Below are 18,312 nucleotides of genomic sequence, written 5' to 3'. Positions count from 1 at the left end.
TTTTCAAACAACTTTATATTCAGGCAGAAAGTACTTGACCTCCATTTGTACTTTTGACCGCGTCCCACAAATAGGAGTGGGCGTGACCTTTCCTCAGACCCAACTCTTTCCGCAAACCCAGTTGTTACAGTCGGAAATGACTGAAATGTGGCTATCCTCCTACCTTCCACCTTCCCTGTGGCATTCACCCCTCTCCTATTCTTCCCACCAGTGAGGGTTCCCAGTTCTGACTTTGCCAAGTAGGACGCCAAGAAGTAACGAAGAAGCCAAACGGACGCTAAAAAGCGACGCTCAAAGGACCTTTTACCAGGTCACGCTCCCTCATCCAGCTCCGCCTACTCTCCCTACGCTCTCATTCCGTCCGGGCCCCCGGGGCATCCTGGGACACGTAGTCTTTGAAAGGGCAACAGCTTTGACCAAGTCTCCTCCCCCAAGCTGGCTTTCGCGGTGGGGTTGTCGTGACGTTGCGTTCCTCCCGTCTCTTCCCTCCTCCCTTTTTCTTTTCCTCTCCAGAAGCTTAGTCTCAGACTTCCGAGAATCTTTTACGACGTTGGATCTCCGAGTCGGTCCCGGCGCCGGGTCCACTTTTCGGCAAAGTGACGTGGACGTCAACAGCAATGGCGGAAGGAGAAGAGGTCCTGCCAGAGCCAACGTCGAGCGGTGACGGCTGGTGAGTGAAGCCCAGGGCTGATTCTTATTGCCCTTCTATTCTTCCTTCTCACCGTCCTGCCCGTCCCTGAGACACCAGCAGGCTCCAGCATGGAACGGGAAGACCCTTTCTAGACAAAGTCCACTGCCGTGCCCCGCCCCCTCTGCCGGCCGGGTTCTTTCAGCCAATTCCGTCAAGACAGAGGGGCTAAGGCCCGATTCCAAGGGAGAGGGGTGTCACCCGGGTACTGGGGTCTCAGTTCGCTCCTCCGCTTTCGTTAATCGGTTTCCAAAACGTGCTGGAGAGAGTGGCTTCAGGACTGGGTTTGGCCGGAATATGTGGCCCTGGGAGTTAGAGTAGGTTGGTTCGGAAGGAAGTTTCGCGGATACAGATGTTAGGCACTAGAATACCATTTGAAGACAGGACCCTTGAAATGACCACCGCAACCTTTGCCTGAGAGGTTGAGAGACATACTCAGGGGAGGATCCCTCCCACAGAGTTGAGCTATTTTTTATTCTAGCTTTTATTTCTTGTTTTGCGTTTCAGCAGTTCGCATTATTCGTCTCACACAAGTCGTCTTTTTTCTTCTGATCACTTTCCTCACAGCTCAATCTTTACAGCTTTGGATGCTTTCTGGACGTTGCTCTTGCTGCTCCCAAGACTTTGCATGCTTACCTGACTTAGAGTTGTGGAGGGGGGAGGGACCTGCAGTAGTTTTCGGTGGAGTTTGTGACCCAGTGTCGTTAATCTTTGGGAAGGGCTCCTCTTTTTGAAATAGTGGATCTTTACAGAATATTTTTAGGGACATTAATATCATAAAAAAAAAAGATGAAACCTTCAGAGGCTTTTTGAATTTTTGTATTTAAGTATGTTGACCACATGTATTAGATAGTTTTAGATTTGCTTTTTCATCATGTGACATGTATACAGCTTATGTAATAAAGCTGTTTGCCTAAAATTTATACAAGACATTTTAGCCATGGATTTTAATCCTGAAGTGGAAATCATTGAAAGGGATAGATAATAACTGAGAAATTCAACTTTCAATTAGCAGACATCCAGTATTACCTTAGTGCATGCATGTACTCTCCAAGGTGTAGGAGGAAAACTTACCGGTGACCTACATATAGTTTCTTTTCTCAATTTGCTTATATTAGAGCTGTGACAGTTACACTCAGTAACAAGGTAAAGTTGATCCAGCTCTTTGGGAATGTGAGTGAAAATGTTATGGGATTTCAGGGGGGGACAGAAGCCACTTCATTTGCAGTTATTGGAAAAGCTTCACGGAAGCAAAGGTATTAGAATTAGGCCTTGAAGAATCAACAGGATTTAGACTGGTGTTGTCCAATAGAAATATAATGTGAGCCACATATGTAATTTAAATTTTTCTTTTCTAAGTTTTTTTTTTAACTTTTTTTTTTTTTAATTTTTTTGACACAGAGAGAGATCACAAGTAGGCAGAGAGGCAGGCAGAGAGAGAGGAGGAAGCAGGCTCTCCGCTGAGCAGAGAGCCCGATGCGGGGCTTGATCCCAGGACTCTGGGATCATGACCTGAGCCGAAGGCAGAGGCTGTAACCCACTGAGCCACCCAGGCACCCCCTTTTTTAAACTTTTTAAGTAATCTCTACACCCAGCCTGGGGCTTAAACTCACAACCTGAGATCAAAAGACACATGTTCCACCAACTGAGCTAGCCAGGTGCCCTGTAATTTAAATTTTCTAGTAGCCACATTAAAAACTAAATAACGATAACAACAACAAAAACAGTTGAAATTATTTTATTATATCTAAAATACTATTTCAATATATCATTGCTGGAAGAAACCAATTAGATAATTTTATATCTTTTTTGGTAATAAGCCTTCAAATTTCAACGTGTATTTTTCTTTTAGCCTACATCTCAATTGGATCTAGCCACAGTGCAGATGTTAAATAGCCACACATGGCTAGTGGCTAACATTGGATAGTGCATTCAGAGTAACAGATGGGAAGGGCCTCTGAATGGAGTAATAGTGTGAGCATGGACATAGGCAAGAAAACTAATGATTGTTTAGAGAGTGAGGACTAGAACTTCATGAAATTTGTTGTCTTGGAAGTGTTAATTTTTTATATCATAAACTGGCTTTATTCAGCTCACTCACTGTGAGAAATGTTTCTAGAGTTAAAATATCTTTGAGAAGTTCTTAGGAGGATTGTGAGTATGAGTCTGATTCACAGAGGCAAGGAACATGGAATTAATGGTTGTTAAAGGTAGCATTTGTTCTCTTCTAGGGCTACTGTACCTTTTGTGTGGCTTTTAGCTTTTGCTGTTTTTATTTTCATGAATGGAGGAACCCCGAGGTGTTCTTTGATCTGCTCTCCTTCCATTCTCATGTACTCTTTCTCCCTTTTCTCCGCTTCCTCCACTCCAGGGTGTCCCCTTGGAGTGAGTTTGAATATAGTCAGAGAAGACATTTGGATTTGGAGTCATAGATTTGGAAAGCCTCTGTTCTTAGACTGGTAAATGGATTGTTATGGAATGGGGAGGGTTTACTCTTCCCCAAAAAAAGTCACTTTTTTTTTTTTTTTTTTTTTTTGGAGAGAGAGTAGAGTGTGTGTGTGTGTTTGTGTGTGTTGTTGGGGGGGGAGGTTGGTAGAGGGGCAGAGGGAGAGGCAAAGAACCTTAATCTTAACCAGGCTCCTCGCGGGGCTCCATCTTATGACCCTGAGATAATGACTTGAGCTGAAATCAAGAGTCACATGCTTAACTGTTTGAGCTACCCAGGGGCCCCAAGTCACATTTTTATTGTAATTTTTCCTGAAATGTGTTATATATCTCATTGCCTAACCTGAACTTAGCTCAGTGACTTAGGGTCATTCAGTTTACAGAGTTAAGTGTATAAGAAAAAAACTAGGTCCCTGTCCTCAAGGAATTTGTGGTCTAGTTAGAGGAGGCACATTTAAGAATATCAATTACTGGGGCACCTGGGTGGCTCAGTGGGTTAATCCTCTGCCTTTGGCTCAGATCATGATCCCACAGTCTTGGGATCAAGCTCCGTACCCGCACCGGGCTCTCTGCTCAGCAGGGAGCCTGCTCCCCCTCCCCCAGCCTGCCTCTCTGCCTACTTGTGATCTCTGTCAAATAAGTAAATAAAAATTAAAAAAAAATCTAAAAAAAAGAATATAAATTACTATTATACTTTTGTAATACAGTGAGACCTATCTAGGCAGAATAGGTAGATAGTTGCTATGTTAAATGAATGGCCCCATACAACCATCTCTTTTTGAGATTGCTTTTTGTTACTTTTTTCTGTTTTCTTTCTTTCTTAGTAGTATTTCCCAGTTTGTTCTTAATCTGTGATACTAGGTAGCTAACCGTGTTAAACCGTGTGTACATTTGTAAAAAGGTTCAAGATGGGGCCCAAAGATCTTAAAAGTACAAGATAATACTTACTCATGTATTTTCAGTTATGTTCCAGGCCAGTGCTTCTCAAAATTTAAATGTGCATTACAGTTACCTGGGGATCATGTTAAAAGGTATATTCAGTAGATTTGCTTGGGACCTGAGATTTTGTATTTCTGACTGGTTAGCTTCTAGATGATGGCAGTTCTGTTGGTTCATGGACCATATTCTTTAGCAAGATTCTAGTTGATGTATAACTTGAAATGAGTTAGCCAGAGGAATTTTTCTCTATATATTTCAGTTCTATTTTTTCATCTAACACATTATGCTGTAATTTATCTGATTATATGATTTATCATTGCTGTTTACATAGTGAACTTCTCAAGGGCTGTGGCTGATAGCAGGTGGCTCAGTGGATGTTTATTGTCTGAGTGACTTTTGTAAAATCATGTGCAATAACATACCAACCTGTCATTTCATATACATTTTCTAACTCCATTGTTTTTTTTTGACTGTGTAATTGCTTGTACACTCACCTTTTATGAAAAACCAAAGATACCAGAAAATAGCTCTCCAACTTTCTAAAACTGCAGCCACACAAGCTCAGAGGGTCTGGAGAAATCCTTTAAAAATGTTTATAGTGAGTTTGAAATTATTATTATAAAATTTTTTTTTTCTATTAAGTCAACTCTACTCCTAATGTGGGTCTTGAGCTCATGACTGTGAAATCAAGAGTATCATGTGCTACTGACTGAGCCAGCCAGGTGCCCACGAGTTTGAAATTATTTAAATTTAAACAAGCTACTGCTTTGTAAAAATCAAACAAATGTTTAATTTTTACAATTCAAAGGTTGATAATTATCTTCTTGGTATTGAAGTAGTCAGCCTTGAATTTGAACAAAAGTTTCTCATTTTCTGAGGCTTTCTTCCTGACATAAGGCCTAAACATCTGAAGTCATAATTTAAAAAATGTTTTTTCTTTAGATTTTAATTTTACAATTGTTGATATTCTGCGTTCAGTTTAAAATTATTGTAGAGTATATACTTTAAAGTCATGATTTTAATTTATTGCTAAACTTTTTAAATTATTGCTAAACTTTTCTTAAAATTGTAAAAGTAGCAGTTTGTAAAGAAGATTTTATTTTTCATTTGAAATGTGAATAGAATTGTCTTGGGAATAATAGGGTCTTTTTCAAAGTTCTGTGCACTTTGTAAATAGTGTTCTCAGTGCTTCCCATTTCATAAGCATTGAAATATGAGGAGAGATTTAAGGAGTAGGTGATTGCAATTTCAGAAATGATACAATCAATAAAGAAATACATTTAATATGAAAGAGAATGGAACTTGTTTTAGAGGAATATTGACAGCTTGTGGTTCTGGGCAGACTGGATATTACCTTACAGAAAATGAAAAAAATGAAAAGGAAAATAAAACTTACTGTTTTGAATTAGGGGTTTTTAAGTGACAGCTGTTTGGTTTTGTAAATTAGAATGCAGACAATGATTAGAAATTAAGAAGATGTAAAAAAAAGAAATTAAAAAGACTTATTTTGTTTATAGTATTTACATTAATGTTTTTCTTATAATTCATATTTTACTTTTTTTTTTTAAAGATTTTATTTAGTTACTTGACAGAGATCACAAGTAGGCAGAGAGGCAGGCAGAGAGAGAGGAAGGGAAGCAAGCTCCCTGCTGAGCAGGGAGCCCGATGTGGGACTCGACATGACCTGAACTGAAGGCAGAGGCTTTAACCCACTGAGCCACCCAGGCGCCCCCATATTTTACTGTTTTTAAAGGTAATTCCTAAATAATAATTCACTTCTAGGATTTTACTCCTTTGGATTGTAGTACCTGGTTTTTGCATGCCAAAAAAAAAAAAAAAGTACTCAATTGGTTTACTTTCCTTTATTTGTGCTTACTGAAAAGAGTACAGGTATATTCCCTATCTTAGAGGCAAGTCAGGTAATTCAGGAGTACCCTGTTAAATGTGCTGCAATACACAGCCAACTTATGAGTAGGTGTCTTCTGAACAGAATTGATAAACTATGTGTGGCAAATCATTTCTGCTGCTTACACTAAAATATGGATTCTACTTGGAATAAACTAAAAATAGCGACTTCCCTTATGTATCAAAAAGCAAGCCAGAGTTTAGCAAAGCATTCAGCAGACATTAACTAAATTCTGGTTATATTCAAGCTGCTATGTAGTGTTTTAGAAAAAATTTGAGACAGATTTAAAACCAGAAGCCAGAAGTTGCATTGTTCTGACTTGCTTGAATAGGATTATATAGCTTGAAAGGGGACAGTGCTTGAAGTAACTTACTTAGGTATTGAGAATTATGAATGGAAAATAAATCAGTCCCTCATGTTAGACTTACAAGAGCAAATTGTTTCTTGTGGAAATGCAAGAACAGTAAGTTAAGAGCCAGTTTAAAAAAAACCTATTTCCTGGGGTATCTGGGTGGCTCAGTGGTTTTAAGCCACTGCCTTCGGCTCAGGTTATGATTTCAGGGTCCTGGGATGGAGCCCCACATCGGGCTCACTGCTTAGCGAGGAGCCTGCTTCCTCCTCTCTCTCTTTGCCTGCCTCTCAGCCTGCTTGTGATCTCTCTCTCTGTCAAATAAATAAAATCTTAAAAAAAGAAAAACCTATTTCCTGAAATTTTAAGTCTGTCTGACCTTTGACCTGAGCTGAGAAAATGATCAGTAATTAAATCATTAAATCATTGAATCATGTGTTTCAAGTTTCCTGTCTTTTTCTTGAGGGTTAAAGGAGTTTTTTCTTATCCTTAAGCCAATACAGCATTTCATAGTTGGATAGAAATGCTGTAGTGTGTGCTTTTCTTGCTTTAAAGCAGTTGTTACATAAAACTAAAAAAATACATAAAACATATGTTATGTTACATAAAACATAAAAACTTGCTGTGGTGATATTTAATAATTTTAGCAGGATATAAGAAAATACTGTATGTTTTTATAGGAATTTATCTCAATGTAATGCTTATATTTGCTATCTTGTTTGGCTTTTACAACAGTTCCTTGAGAAGGGGAAGTTATGAATTATTGTAGTTTTCTGGTTAGAGATGAGAAGACAGGCTTGGGATGGTCAGATGACAAACCTAGTTAGTGGAAAATCTGGGACTTAAACTTCTTTCTCTTTCAGCCCTGTGCCCTTTCTAAAGTTGATTGCGTAAATATTATGTATTTCACATATACTTGAACAGACACCTATAGAGAACCCAATTAAAAATATGGTAGTCCTGGAGTACATGGGTGGCTCAGTAGGTTAGACGTCTGACTCTTGGTATCAGCTCAGGTCTTGATCTCAGGGCTTTGAGTTCAAGCCCTGTCTGTGTTGGGCTCTACTCTGGGTGTGGAGCCTACTTAAAAAAAAAAAAAATAAATAAAAATTAAGGTATGCTAGTCCTGGGCGCCTGGGTGGCTCAGTGGGTTAAGCCGCTGCCTTCGGCTCAGGTCATGATCTCAGGGTCCTGGGATCGAGTCCCGCATCGGGCTCTCTGCTCAGCAGGGAGCCTGCTTCCCTTCCTCTCTCTCTGCCTGCCTCTCTGCCTACTTGTGATCTCTGTCTGTCAAATAAATAAATAAAATCTTTAAAAAAAAAAAAAAGATATGGTAGTCCTATGCTCAGTCTGTGATTTGAAAGACACAGTAGTCTAAGATGTGCATTGTTGAACATATGTATTTATCTATGGCACCTGTAAAGCTATAAGGATATGCATAAGCTGTTACCACTTTGTCTGTCTTATATGCACAAGAAGGGACAGTTCATGACTGATATGGTGGGATGTGATACAGAGCATTGTATACTATAGCTTTAAACCTCTTTAGTTTTCACAATATATTCTCATACCCTTGCCAAAAATAAATAGATTAGTTTTTGATCTTGAGATATTATGCTTATATATTCACATTTAGATATATATATTCACATTTAGATAATATGTACATATCTGAAATGTATTTAAATATATTTAAATGTATTTGTATAATTATCTTAAATATATGTTACATGAATAATATATATACCTATATTATGTATAAAATAGAATTTTTATAGTCCGTGAAAACATAATAGTGATACTTAATTAGAAAATAGAAGTAGTTATACAGTAAATTCATCAGTAATTTTTCTTTTGTTTTATTCAGGGATATTGGAGAAACAAACTTGATTTTTGGTTCTTTTTTCTTTTTAAAGATTTTATTTATTTGAGAGGGGGGGAGCACTTGAGAAGGGTAGTTAGGAGCAGAGGGAGAGGGAGAAGCAGATGACCCTCCCTCATGCTGAGCAGGAAGCCTGATGTAGGGCTTGATCCCAGGACCCTGGGATCAGGACCTGAGCTGAAGGCAAATGGTCAACCGACTGAGCCATCCAGGTGCCCCAAGAAACTTGGTTTTAAAATAACTCTCTTTTGGTTACTTTCCCCTTTCAGGAGTTTCCTTTTTTTTTTTTTTTTTTTCTTTTAGGGCGTTTCTGGCCCCTGTTTTGAAGTATTAAGGTGACCCATAGAAGAATATATTTATCTCATATGGTGGTGCAATTAAATACTAGCAATTCTTGAGCTTTATATTGTAGATTCTATTTAGATTTAACCACTGATACAAAAGTAACTGAGATTATCTTTAATCAAATAAATTATTGACGATTGCAATGCAAGTTAAAAAAATCTATTGTGTGGGTTACCTGGGTGGCTCAGCGGGTTAAGCTTCTGCCTTCAGCTCAGGTCATGATCTCAGGGTCCTGGGATCGAGCCCCTCATCGGGGGTTCTCTACTCAGTGGGGAGCCTGCTTCCTCCTCTCTCTCTGCCTGCTGCTCGCCTATTTGTGATCTCTGTCTGTCAAATAAATAAATAAAATCTTAAAAAAAAAATCTATTGTGTATTTCTTTGCCAAACTAATCTCCTCTGGCAGGGTACCCTTAGAAAGACATGCAGTTTTATCACCTCATTTGTAGTAGTGTTCCTTTATTTTCTAATATGGCGGTTTCAAGGACAGGATTATTGGTAGTGTTTCATTTCTCATTACATTTTGGATAAATTGGAAATTTGTGATAGAAATAAGTAATTTGCTGTTTTATGTTGACTTGTGTTTTCATCCCATTCTTTCTCTTTGGTAAAGGGCATACTCTATTTTCCAAATAAACTACTGCTTTGGTGGGGGTGGGGGAAACCTGGTGCATTTCTTTGTGCAATAAAAATGCTAGAAAGTCGAGGTGCCTAGAAGGCTCAGTTGGTTGAGCATCTGGCTCTTGATTTCAGCTCAGGTCATGATCTTAGGTTCCTGAGATGGAGCCCCACATTCCATCGGGTTCTGCACTCAGCAGTGAGTCTGTTTCTCTCTCCCGCCACTGTGTATGCCTGCACTCTCTTCCTCTCTCTCTCAAAAATAAATAAATAAATCTTGGAAAAAAAGAAGTACTGGAAAGTCACCTCTTATGTATAGAAAAGAACAGTTTATTAGGAGCTTTTTATTTTGAGGAAGCGTGAAAGAGGAAAGGGTTTGGAGCACTCTTTATAAAGTCAACTTCCCATTAGTAAAGAAGATACTCTTTCATTTTGCAAGCAAAGTCTTACAGCAAATGCATTGCAACATTATGCATAGAGTAAAAGTTAAGAGGAGCTGCTTAAGCTGCTTTTTTTTTTCTTTTGCTTAGGTAAAAATTCCTGAGTTTTTTTGTAGCAGAAGGGGCGTACCCCATTGGTAGCATTGGTGAGATTTGATCTGCATGGATTATGGATAAAAAATAAGTCTGAAGATTTAAAGCATCTGTTCCATTTGTAGTTAGTTAATTCTAGCAGTTTACAGAGCAGAGTTCTATGATCTCTGTCTCCTTTGCCTTTTGCACACTGCTGAAATAATGTAGATACCATGTTTGTTTGGCTTGTCAAGAATAGAGGACTAACTTTATACTTTTTTTTACTTAGCATAAAATCCTGCTTAAATATAAATTCTGAAGAGGATGTATCATTTGGTAAGGGAATCTCCCAAAGCTGCTTTTGTGGATCTGATCCTGACACAAAGTTTCACTGATATATTTTTTTTTTCCAAAAGCTGGTGAATGGGATTTTTCTTCTCTTGGCATTCAAATATACATCTTGTTAAAATGCTGTAATAAGTGTGTCTAATTCTGACAAAAATCCAGGTAACATCAAGATTTCACAATTACCATATTGTGTTCTCACAGATTGTAAGGTAACATGGTAATTTCTTAATATGTCTCATACTGTTTGTTGTTAGAAAGTTTTGATGGTTTGAGGGGCACCTGGGTGGCCCAGTTGGTTAAGCATCTAATGCTTGATTTGGGCTCAGGTCCAGGTTGTGAGATGGAGCCCCACGTCAGGCTCCATGTTGGCTGTGGAGCCTGCTTGAGATTCTCTCTCTCCCTCTTCCTCTGTGTCCCCCAACCCCACTCACCAGCTTGCTTGCTCTCTCTCTCTCCCAAAATAAATAAGTAAGTAAAATAAACCATTTTTTAAAACAAAAGTTTTGATGGTTCGAGATTGGTATTTAAAAATAAGTTACACATGGGGCTCCTGGGTGGCTTAGTTGGTAGAGAATGGGACTCTTGATCTTGGAGTCATGAGATCAAGCCCCACATAGAGTTTACTTTAAAAAAATATATAAATAAATAAAATAAAAATAAGGTACACAGTACATATAGTGGTTATTGAACTTCATCCATATCTACTGTAGGTGTGAATGTGTAGCAAAGTTGTCTTACTTCCATATCTACCGAATAGCATACAAAATTTTCAGGAACTAATTAAGGAGTATTGGTGTGGTAGTAATTTGTAACCAGTTTGCTAGCAATAGTAGCAAAGTAAGTTCAGACAAAGCTTTTGATGCTGATGTGTCAGGACATGGGCATTAAGACATAACCAGAAATAAGGTGGCACAAAGTAAGTCATGGAACTACAACTTCACATGTGCAGCTTGACACTGTTACACAATCTGCTGGTACTTAGAACTAGTTAGCTGGTCATTTTTGAGTTTTCAGTAATTGATCAGAGGCTTGTGCCTGGATGTAATATATATGTGGGCAGGCTGGCCTGTCATGGTTTAATCTGTGCTCATAGTGATTTACATTCTGGACAAATCAAAATAGGCTGCACTTCAGAAGGAGCTGCTCCCACCATTTTTGAGTGGGTTTCAGATAACAGGACTTAACAATAAAACTTGGAATTGCCAGCTAGTATATAGGCTACATGAGAGCATGACTTTTTGTTCATTGCCTCCAGTTCCTCACACAGTGGCTAGCAGGTGGTGGTGCTCTATATATATTTATTGAAGGTATGAATAAAAGAGTACTTTGGGCAGGGGAGGAAAATTCATAGCAAGGGTTAGAGAGAAGTATAGGGAAGTAACGGAAACTTAAGGAGAATGTTTTAAGGAGAGAATCTAACTTTGCAGAGTATGTAAAGAGGACAAGGACTGAATTAGATGATTAATGACTTTTTGGAGCAATTACAGTGTAAGGATGGGATTTGAGTGAATGAGATTAAGTAGAGATGAGTGGTGACTACTGTTTACAAGGAGTTGAACTGGAAAAGGAGGGGAAAAGAAGATTTTGAAAGGGAGTAGGTCATGTATAGGACCTGTTAAATAAGCGAATGTGGAAATATTTGAGGAAACAATAATCACAGTCTATATTGTTCTTTATATTTTTGAGCGCTGTAAGTTCTGAGTCCATTTTATCTCTTGGCTCTGTTTAATACTGCTGGCAGACTCAGAAGTTTGAGTAATAGCCAATGCAGTAGAAATAACATGTTTAATATGTTTACATAGCAGGCTTTGGGCTTGTATTGATTACCTTAATAGCGCAGCTTTAAAATTTTTATTTTTAGTGAAATAATATATCTTAGGCCCCGAAAACTTTATGATACCAAATTAACTTAAAAATTAAAAATTTTAAATTAAAAATTGGAAAAAAATTGGTAATTGTTTTTTCTCTATAGTTTCTCTGTACTCTTTGAATTTTAGGTGATTAACATATATTCTAGGTCCCATGTGGTCTTTTTTTATAGTGGATTAGATTTTTTTTTAATTTAATTTCAGCTAGCCAACAATAGTACATCTTTAGTTTCAGATCTAGTGTTCAGTTATTTATCAGTTGCATATAACATCCGATACTCATCACATCATGTACCCTCCTTAATGCACATCACCCAGTTACCCCATCCCTGATGCACTACCCCTCCAGCAACCTTGTTTGTTTCCTGTAGAGAGTCTCATGGTTTTTCTCCCCCTCTGATTTCTTTCCATTCAGTTTTCCCTACCATCCCCTATGATCCTCTGCACTGTTTCTTATATTCTACATATGAGTAAAACCATATGATAATTTCTTTCTCTAATTGACTTATTTCATTCAGCATAATACCCTCCAGTTCCATCCATGTTGATGTAAATGGTAAGTATCTATCCTTTCTGATGGCTGAGTAATATTCCGTTGTGTATGTGTATATGTACATATACACATATGTGTGTGTGTGTGTGTGTGTATACACTACATCTTTATCCATTCATTTGTTGATGGACATCTCAGCTCTTTTCACAGCTTGGCTATTGTGGACATTGCTTGTTATGAACTTTGCAGTACAGGTGCCCTTTGAGATCACTACATTTGTTATGAACTTTGCAGTACAGGTGCCCTTTGAGATCACTACATTTGTATCTTTGGGGTAAATACCTATTAGTGCAATTGCTGGTTTATAGGGTAGTTCTATTTTGAACGTCTTAAGGAACCTCCATACTGTTTTCCAGAGTGGCTGCACCAGCTTGCACTCCCACCAACAGTGTAGGGGGTTCCTCTTTTTTCACATCCTTGCCAACTTTTGTTGTTTCCTGTCTTGTTAATTTTAACCATTCTGACTAGTGTGAGATGGTATCTCGTTGTGGTTTTGATTTGTATTTCCCTGATGCCAAGTGATATAGAGCATTTCTTTATGTGTCTATTGGCCATTTGTATGTCTTCTTTGGAGAAAAGTCTGTTCATGTCTTCTGCCCATTTCTTGACTAGATTGTTTGGTTTTTTTGGGTGTTGAGTTTGGTAGGTTCTGTATAGATTTTGGATACTAGCTCTTTATCTGATACATCATTTGCAAATACCTTCTCCCATTCTCTAAGTTGCCTTGTAGTTTTGTTGACTGTTTCCTTTGCTGTTCAGAAGCTTTTTTTCTTGTTGAAGTCCCAATAGTTCATTTTTGCTTTTGTTTTCCTTGGCTTTGGAGACATGTCTAGGAAGCAGTTGCTGTGGCTAAGGTTGAAGAGGTTGCTGCCTGTGTTCTCTAGGATTTTGATGGATTCCTGTCTCACATTCCAGTCTTTCAAAAAGGATTAGATTTTGGGGTGCCTGGGTGGCTCAGTGGGTTAAAGTCTCTGCCTTCCGTTCAGGTCATGATCCCGGGGCCCTGAAATGGAGCCTGGCATAGGGCTCTCTGCTCAGCAGGGAGCCTGCTTCCTCCTCTCTCTCTGCCTGCCTCTCTGCCTACTTGTGATCTCTGTCAAATAAATAAATAAAATCCAAAAAAAAAAAAAGGATTAGATTTTAAGGATTTGGAAAACTGGTGAAGTTGATTTGGTTTATTTGGTAGACTGAGAGGCTTCATGGGTAAAAAATTTTTTTTCCATTCAGAGAACATCCTGTCTAAAGTTAGAAATTTATCTCAATATGCTCAGGTGACAGGAGTGTTATTCTGAAGTTGAATAGGCTATGAGAAATCATACTATCTAATAAGTTCCTGGGAATGATTACTAATTGCTTAATTCTAGGGCTTTTTCATTATTTTGTATGAATGCCTTCTATTTCTTTAAAAAACATTTATTGAGTGTTACTATTGCCTTTAAATATTTATCCTTAACAAAGTGAAGAGTGACTTAGTGTTCCTACATACATGTTTTCTTTTTTCTATGTTTTATTATTGTTTCATTTGTCTCAGAATTTGTGTCACGTGTACCCGTAAATGGTTCATGTTAGCAACTACTGTCTGACAACTACAGTGAAGGCTTCATTGCCTATGGAGACTATCCAGAAAGAGAGTTGAAAAGGACAGATTTAGGCAAGCTGTAGGCATTAAGATGGAATGGAAAGAGGAGTGGGAGGGATACACTGGTAGAACAGAAGATAATTCATATGCTGTGTGAATACTTCCCACCTCTTGCTTCATGGTACTGGTACTATCTGATACTATCCCCATTTTATAGATGAAGAATACGTTTGTATTCTAGGTCACATAACTGTTAAGTGTATAGAGTCTGATGTCACATTTTCTGATTTAAAAAATTTTATTTTCTCTGTAATAGATTTCCTCAAGGGCTTTATATTCTCAGTTTCTTGGCGGTCTTGCTATTGAGCTGCCATGCAACTGTTTAGGAGTTTGTTCCTTTCCCACAATGGTGTTAAACGAACTGCTACTAACTTGAGGAACTGAAGAGGCGAGGAAGTTCTTACCCCTTAACCTAAGGTGTGGCTTGAATCCTTCATATGATAAATTCCTTCATTGAAATGGTAAATGAGGGCTTGACACAGTAGCTTCATTTAAAAGCCCTAAATTAATGCACCTTGATCCAGTTACTTCTTTTGTAATGTTTTTATTGACATATAATTTATGTACCTTAAAATTCAGCCATTTGAAGTATATATGCAGTTCCGTGGTTTCAGTATATTTATAGTGTGTCAGGCAGTCATCACCATGATCTAAGTTTAGACTATTTTTATTACCCCCAAAAGAAACCCCCTACCCATCAGCAGTCTGTCTAATTCCTTGTCACTCCAGACCCTTGACAACCACTAATTCTGTCTGTACATTTGCTTGCTTTAGACATTTCATGTAAGTGGAATCATGTAATATGTAGCCTTTGTGTCTGATTTCTTTCACTTAGCATGTTTTCAGTTTTTATCAACATGTTACATGTATCAATACTTCATTCCTTTTATTGCTGAGTAATATTCCATTGTATGAATATGTTATATTCTATTTATTCATCAGGTGATGGACTTTTGGATTCCTTCTACCTTTTGGCTATTATAAATAATACCTTCATAAGCACTGATGTACAAGTTTTTGTTGTCTTTTTATATATATATATTTTTAAAGATTTTATTTATTTGTCAGAGAGAGAGAGGGGGAGAGAGCGAGCACAGGCAGACAGAATGGCAGGCAGAGGCAGAGGGAGAAGCAGGCTCCCTGATGAGCAGTTATGAACTTTGCAGTACAGGTGCCCTTTGAGATCACTACATTTGTTATGAACTTTGCAGTACAGGTGCCCTTTGAGATCACTACATTTGTATCTTTGGGGTAAATACCTATTAGTGCAATTGCTGGTTTATAGGGTAGTTCTATTTTGAACGTCTTAAGGAACCTCCATACTGTTTTCCAGAGTGGCTGCACCAGCTTGCACTCCCACCAACAGTGTAGGGGGTTCCTCTTTTTTCACATCCTTGCCAACTTTTGTTGTTTCCTGTCTTGTTAATTTTAACCATTCTGACTAGTGTGAGATGGTATCTCGTTGTGGTTTTGATTTGTATTTCCCTGATGCCAAGTGATATAGAGCATTTCTTTATGTGTCTATTGGCCATTTGTATGTCTTCTTTGGAGAAAAGTCTGTTCATGTCTTCTGCCCATTTCTTGACTAGATTGTTTGGTTTTTTTGGGTGTTGAGTTTGGTAGGTTCTGTATAGATTTTGGATACTAGCTCTTTATCTGATACATCATTTGCAAATACCTTCTCCCATTCTCTAAGTTGCCTTGTAGTTTTGTTGACTGTTTCCTTTGCTGTTCAGAAGCTTTTTTTCTTGTTGAAGTCCCAATAGTTCATTTTTGCTTTTGTTTTCCTTGGCTTTGGAGACATGTCTAGGAAGCAGTTGCTGTGGCTAAGGTTGAAGAGGTTGCTGCCTGTGTTCTCTAGGATTTTGATGGATTCCTGTCTCACATTCCAGTCTTTCAAAAAGGATTAGATTTTGGGGTGCCTGGGTGGCTCAGTGGGTTAAAGTCTCTGCCTTCCGTTCAGGTCATGATCCCGGGGCCCTGAAATGGAGCCTGGCATAGGGCTCTCTGCTCAGCAGGGAGCCTGCTTCCTCCTCTCTCTCTGCCTGCCTCTCTGCCTACTTGTGATCTCTGTCAAATAAATAAATAAAATCCAAAAAAAAAAAAAGGATTAGATTTTAAGGATTTGGAAAACTGGTGAAGTTGATTTGGTTTATTTGGTAGACTGAGAGGCTTCATGGGTAAAAAATTTTTTTTCCATTCAGAGAACATCCTGTCTAAAGTTAGAAATTTATCTCAATATGCTCAGGTGACAGGAGTGTTATTCTGAAGTTGAATAGGCTATGAGAAATCATACTATCTAATAAGTTCCTGGGAATGATTACTAATTGCTTAATTCTAGGGCTTTTTCATTATTTTGTATGAATGCCTTCTATTTCTTTAAAAAACATTTATTGAGTGTTACTATTGCCTTTAAATATTTATCCTTAACAAAGTGAAGAGTGACTTAGTGTTCCTACATACATGTTTTCTTTTTTCTATGTTTTATTATTGTTTCATTTGTCTCAGAATTTGTGTCACGTGTACCCGTAAATGGTTCATGTTAGCAACTACTGTCTGACAACTACAGTGAAGGCTTCATTGCCTATGGAGACTATCCAGAAAGAGAGTTGAAAAGGACAGATTTAGGCAAGCTGTAGGCATTAAGATGGAATGGAAAGAGGAGTGGGAGGGATACACTGGTAGAACAGAAGATAATTCATATGCTGTGTGAATACTTCCCACCTCTTGCTTCATGGTACTGGTACTATCTGATACTATCCCCATTTTATAGATGAAGAATACGTTTGTATTCTAGGTCACATAACTGTTAAGTGTATAGAGTCTGATGTCACATTTTCTGATTTAAAAAATTTTATTTTCTCTGTAATAGATTTCCTCAAGGGCTTTATATTCTCAGTTTCTTGGCGGTCTTGCTATTGAGCTGCCATGCAACTGTTTAGGAGTTTGTTCCTTTCCCACAATGGTGTTAAACGAACTGCTACTAACTTGAGGAACTGAAGAGGCGAGGAAGTTCTTACCCCTTAACCTAAGGTGTGGCTTGAATCCTTCATATGATAAATTCCTTCATTGAAATGGTAAATGAGGGCTTGACACAGTAGCTTCATTTAAAAGCCCTAAATTAATGCACCTTGATCCAGTTACTTCTTTTGTAATGTTTTTATTGACATATAATTTATGTACCTTAAAATTCAGCCATTTGAAGTATATATGCAGTTCCGTGGTTTCAGTATATTTATAGTGTGTCAGGCAGTCATCACCATGATCTAAGTTTAGACTATTTTTATTACCCCCAAAAGAAACCCCCTACCCATCAGCAGTCTGTCTAATTCCTTGTCACTCCAGACCCTTGACAACCACTAATTCTGTCTGTACATTTGCTTGCTTTAGACATTTCATGTAAGTGGAATCATGTAATATGTAGCCTTTGTGTCTGATTTCTTTCACTTAGCATGTTTTCAGTTTTTATCAACATGTTACATGTATCAATACTTCATTCCTTTTATTGCTGAGTAATATTCCATTGTATGAATATGTTATATTCTATTTATTCATCAGGTGATGGACTTTTGGATTCCTTCTACCTTTTGGCTATTATAAATAATACCTTCATAAGCACTGATGTACAAGTTTTTGTTGTCTTTTTATATATATATATTTTTAAAGATTTTATTTATTTGTCAGAGAGAGAGAGGGGGAGAGAGCGAGCACAGGCAGACAGAATGGCAGGCAGAGGCAGAGGGAGAAGCAGGCTCCCTGATGAGCAAGGAGCCCGATGTGGGACTCGATCCCAGGACGCCGGGATCATGACCTGAGCCGAAGACAGCTGCTTAACCAACTGAGCCACCCAGGCGTCCCTTTGTTGTCTTTTTAAATATATTTATAAAACATTAAATATATATATTTAAAATATATCGAAACATATAAAATTATATATATTTATATAATATATAACAATTAAGTTTTACTTATAAAACTTATAAAATGTAAAATATGTATAACATTAAGTTTCATCATTTTAACATGTGCGATTCAGTAACATTAAGTACATTCACAGTTACGTACAGCCATCACTCACCACTATCCATTTCCAGGATTTTTCATCATTCCAAACGTATGCTTTGTAACTAATAAACAATAACTTCCTATTCACCTCTCCTACCTGTAACCTTGGTAACTTACATTTTCTATCTCTATGAATTTGAATATTTTAGGTACCTAAT

The 18,312-nt window shown here is 37.9% G+C and overlaps 1 protein-coding gene across 2 annotated transcripts in view; it reads left to right on the top strand.

Annotated features, from left to right (window-relative positions):
* The first annotated feature begins 384 nt into the window (after positions 1-384).
* LOC111148097 (TBC1 domain family member 23) overlaps positions 385-18,312 on the top strand; it is a 62,116-nt gene continuing 44,188 nt past the window's right edge. For both annotated transcript variants that reach the window (XM_022504511.1, XM_022504502.1), the window contains exon 1: positions 385-670. In XM_022504511.1, the coding sequence (XP_022360219.1) occupies positions 618-670 (53 nt within the window). In that variant the 5' untranslated portion in view covers positions 385-617. The remainder of the gene's footprint in view (positions 671-18,312) is intronic.

Source organism: Enhydra lutris, unplaced genomic scaffold (genome assembly GCF_002288905.1).
Source record: "Enhydra lutris kenyoni isolate GAN:26980312 unplaced genomic scaffold, ASM228890v2 scaffoldscaffold2, whole genome shotgun sequence".
In the NCBI taxonomy this organism is placed as follows: domain Eukaryota; kingdom Metazoa; phylum Chordata; class Mammalia; order Carnivora; family Mustelidae; genus Enhydra; species Enhydra lutris.
Note: the sequence above shows the minus strand (reverse complement) of the source record. Positions and strands in the feature narration are given on the sequence as shown.